Here is a 4,415-nt window from a genome sequence, read left to right as displayed (position 1 = left end):
TCTCTCTCTCTCTCTCTCTCTCTCCATCCAGCTTATCATCCTCTCTCTTCAAATATGTCTGGCACTTAATGTACTGACTGATCTCAGCCTCAGACAAACTCCTAGTTTGTCTTTTCTTTTGTAGATACTCCAGCTACTCTCCCCAAGTCCTCCTCTCTTGCCTCTTTTCTTTAGCCCTTAATTTGCCGATTCTCCGAATAATACCTTGCATCTCATTAGCAAAAGTCCTCTAGGATCCATCTCTGCCCCCTTTACTTCTCAATCTACTAATAGCCTCTTTAGTGTAAGAAATAAACAATTAATCCTTGAGCAGACGATTGTTCACTCTCAATTTCCTTGTAGGGAAATGTCTAAGCTTATCTTGCCCCCATTCAACAACATGCCATCCCATTTCAGTGGCATATGATCAGATAAAACTGAACAAGGATCAACTTCAACATACAAGGTATGAGGAACCCATGTGGCCTGTTGACTAAAGAAGACCTCATCAATTATTGAGGATGACCCTAAATCTGGAGACTAAAATTAAGTATGACCAGGTTCAGATTCCCAAGCCCCCAATCTCCATTCATCAGCCAGTCCCAACTTGCCTCTGAGGTTTTACCACTTCCTTCTTTCTTGACCCATCAAAATAGTGCTCCCTCCACACCTATCCACATGTCTCTCTACCATATTAAAGTCCCCCAAAATGATGAAGGGGCATTGGATGTCTAATTTAGCAATCCATTCCCACATCTCTTCTCTCACCTTATAATTGTGAGCTATATATTAATTATCCACACCCTCTCCTCTTCAATTTGAATCTCTATTACCAAGATCCTGCCATTAGGGTGATTAGCTACAATATTATGTTTTGAGTTCTTTTTAACAATGGTCAAAACACCACTATAGCATGAGTTCACCCCTATACAAAACTACCCAATCCAAAAACTATCTTTCCTCTAGCGTTTCAGACCAAACACATTATGTTCTTGAGCCGCCATCGTTGACATCCCCCATTCCTTGACTAATCCCCAAAAAGCTGAGTTCTTCTTCTTATTCATTAGTCCCTTCACATTCCAGGTACACCCTTTCACCCCGCATTTCCTATTCATTCTAAAGCAATTACTGGTACCATATCCACCTCCTCCTCCCCTTCTACCACTGGAGCATCCTCATGCCCCCAGTCCCTTGCTAGATGTCTCTCCACACTGTCTCCACCTGCCAATTAAATCTTCCCATAGAGGATGTTTCATCTACTCCTAATGGGCTGAAGGGATTAGAGTACAGAGATGGACTCGAGATATTCAAGGATTTGCTACCCACAATTTCTTGATTCCCCAATGTCGGTCTTGACCACGGAGGAAGCCCCATAATCTCCACCCATATTGAGCATGCCTCTCGGAGGCTTCTATTTACGTCAAAGGCCGGGTAAACGGAAGTGCATGCACAAGCTTTTACCCCAGGAAGAGCAAAGCCCTCACAAATAAGTCAGACACAATTTGCCCTTTTGTGAACAAAACATTAAAGAAGCCTTTCCCAAGATAAAAGAGCGGTGAAACCACCTAGCAGCCACTTTCCTAGTTCCACCTTACTCGACGGTCTCCCCGGACAAAAAAGAATAGCGTTGCACATAGAAAACAATCCAATCTGTCTCCTCACCAGCTCAGGGGAGATACTTGTCATACCTTTCCTTGGCCAAGGTTTCTTTTCTAAGCCCATGCGTTCAGTCTCACCGAGATCCAATTTGGTTGTGACTTTTTTGCTTCTCTCTCCCCTTCTTCTTCCTTGCGGTTCGTCTTCATCTCTTCGTCTAGCTCCCAATCCTCCCAACCTCCATCGCCAACCTCTTCCAACTGTTCTCAAACGCCTGCCATCTTTTGGGCATCACACCCCACCCGCTTGCATGTGAGAGGCATGTCGGCCACCCACCTCCGTACGAATGCATGCAATCACACCTTCCACATCAATGCTCCACTGCTCCACTCCTATGGAGTCACTGCAACTCTCTACATATTACATAATAAACTCAAAATTTAAAGATAAGGGATTCTAAAAGTACCATTGATTGAGTGAACCTTCTCACATATGGCATTAGGTTTTGAATAATAAACTAAAAGGTAAACGATACTTGATATTTGTTCCGTGGGGACATGTGGGATCGACCGTTTTCCGCGGATGTCGTCGTACATGACGGAGGCGATGGACGGAATCGGCAGCGGCATCGACGACAGGGTACGGGAGTGGGAGGAGGGGCTGCCGTCGGTAGCTGAGCTTACCCCTCTCTCGCAGTGCCTCATCTCGCCGCAGCTCGCCTCCGCCTTCAGCATCACCTCCGGCAACACGCCCTACCGTTCGCGGACCGATGTCAATTTCGCCTCCCAGGCCACGTTCGCCACTCTCAGACGGACATCCAGTGCGTCCTCCATCCACATGATCCATGATGCCGTACTAGACGGAGAGCAGCAGCAACACCGCCAGGTCCTCTCTAGGGTTTTAACCAGTCCTCCGGATCTTCTTAGAAGCTATGCACAGTATGGTGGAGTCCCTGAGGAAAATTATGATGGTAGCCCTGAGCCACAAGAAGCAGGAGGAGATGGAGAGGGAGAAGGAGAAGCATTTGCCGCTCCAAGCTCCGGAGTTGACTACTGCAGTGATGGCACAACCAGAGTTGAAGCTGATGCGGGGCTGGAGGAAGACGAGTCAGCAACCGCTCCTGTGGAGAATCCCAATGAAGACCTGGCTGCCCATACTGTCAAACGGCCTCGGCTTGTGTGGACACCGGAACTGCACAAGAGGTTTGTTGAAGCAGTAGCTCACCTCAGCATCAAGAATGCTGTGCCCAAAACCATCATGCAGCTCATGAATGTGGAGGGCTTGACACGGGAGAATGTTGCCAGCCATCTTCAGAAGTATAGACTTTACCTGAAAAGGATGCAAGGGCTTTCCACGGAAGGGCCAACTTCCTCGGATCATCTCTTTGCATCTACTCCTGTACCCCCTAGCCTTGTGTCATCCACAAGATTTTATGCTGGCATTCCTGCGCATTTGGAAGACATTATGCAGGTACCCTTCACAACCACACATGGCCCCCTATCTATGGGAAGGGGCCATGTAGCCGGGACTGCAAATGCTGCTGGGCCCGTGGCACCCATGGATCCTTTCTCTTACAATGTATTTGCAAGGCCTCCCCCACATAGGCTTGGGCAGAGAGAACTGAAGGAGGTGCATGGGATTAGGCAACAGCAGTCTGCTGCTGGTTCTCATCATATTCTGAGGTTGTTTCCTACAGGGAAGTGATGTTGGGTCTTTGATGGCATTGGCTAATCTGGACAAGAAAGGGTTCCTTATATATCGTGTGAAGCAACACCAGTTTTATGGAAATCGGAAAACGAGGCTATGAAATGATGCACATTGCCCTTGATCTTCTAGAAGATATTGGAACTCCCCAACATACCTGAGGGTATGTGCTCAATAATTTGTGCGCTTGCTTTGTATTGCCAGTGTGTTTTTTATAGGAACTGAATGGATCAATCAATATAGTGTACAAATCAACCTTTGTCATAAACTCGACAAGCTTTGTCTTGCTTGGCCTGCAGCTCTCCTGGCCAGATAAGCTAAAAGTATGCTATACAAAAGAAGCTTTGACAATGCTGTGTTACCACTCTTTAGACTTGGTGATGAAGGATTTGTAAGGCCCTTTTCTGTGTCACAGGGTTTGTGTTTCCAGTGGAGAGGTTTTGTAAATGTCATAGTGTCTAGTCCTTGACTGAATGGGTAGCATGTAACAACTCTGGCTAAATATATTTACAGCTTAGCTTGCAAGTCTCTCTTGCACTTTTAAGGAAAAGGGCTGTCACATGCGCAGAAGCTTTGAGTGTCTTCTTTCAGCCCAAAGCAACTGAATAGGAACCTTGATGCAAGTCACCAACAAAGGCAAAAGGAGAAGAGAGAGAGACAACTGTGTTTTCAGTATATATTGTATAGTACAAAAAGTGTACAAAACCTGTAGCCTTGGGCCTTCAAAAAGAAGTAATCTAAAGACCTTATAATGTCTGACTGTTCACCTGGCCAAAAAGGGTCAGATGAATAGACTGATTCTGGGGTATAAGCCCCAACATGCTGGTCGGTCTGCCCTTCATGCTGTCGGCCTGCTCATGACTGCTGTCCCCTGCATTAAATGGGGCGCCTTCACACGTGTGAGCATCTGCTATGGCCAACTGCTCCCTATGCTGCTGCCAAGCTCGAGCCTCGTATCCGCCAGCTGCCACTTAAAGAGAGTGATCTTCCGTAGCCGAAAACTATTCCACAGCCTTGGAAATCTGAGAGAGAGTGTGGCGAGAGGCCCTGCAGTGTCTTGCTGGTGTTGCTGTTGCTGGAGTGCCCTCAACCTCTGGCATCTGAATCCTATGGGGTAGCCATGCAGTGTATGCAAA

The 4,415-nt window shown here is 46.8% G+C and overlaps 1 protein-coding gene across 1 annotated transcript; it reads left to right on the top strand.

Annotated features, from left to right (window-relative positions):
• The first annotated feature begins 2,130 nt into the window (after positions 1–2,130).
• Positions 2,131–3,679, top strand: LOC147622692 (transcription factor PCL1-like). The gene has a single exon (XM_086822293.1). It carries the CDS (start codon positions 2,158–2,160, stop codon positions 3,277–3,279), a length of 1,122 nt encoding a protein of 373 aa, XP_086678419.1. The 5' UTR covers positions 2,131–2,157; the 3' UTR covers positions 3,280–3,679.
• Positions 3,680–4,415: the final 736 nt, after the last annotated feature.

This window comes from Cibotium barometz, chromosome 28 (assembly GCF_041138505.1).
Source record: "Cibotium barometz isolate CiBa-2024 chromosome 28, ASM4113850v1, whole genome shotgun sequence".
NCBI lineage: Eukaryota > Viridiplantae > Streptophyta > Polypodiopsida > Cyatheales > Cibotiaceae > Cibotium > Cibotium barometz.
This window is presented reverse-complemented; position numbering and strand designations above follow the sequence as displayed.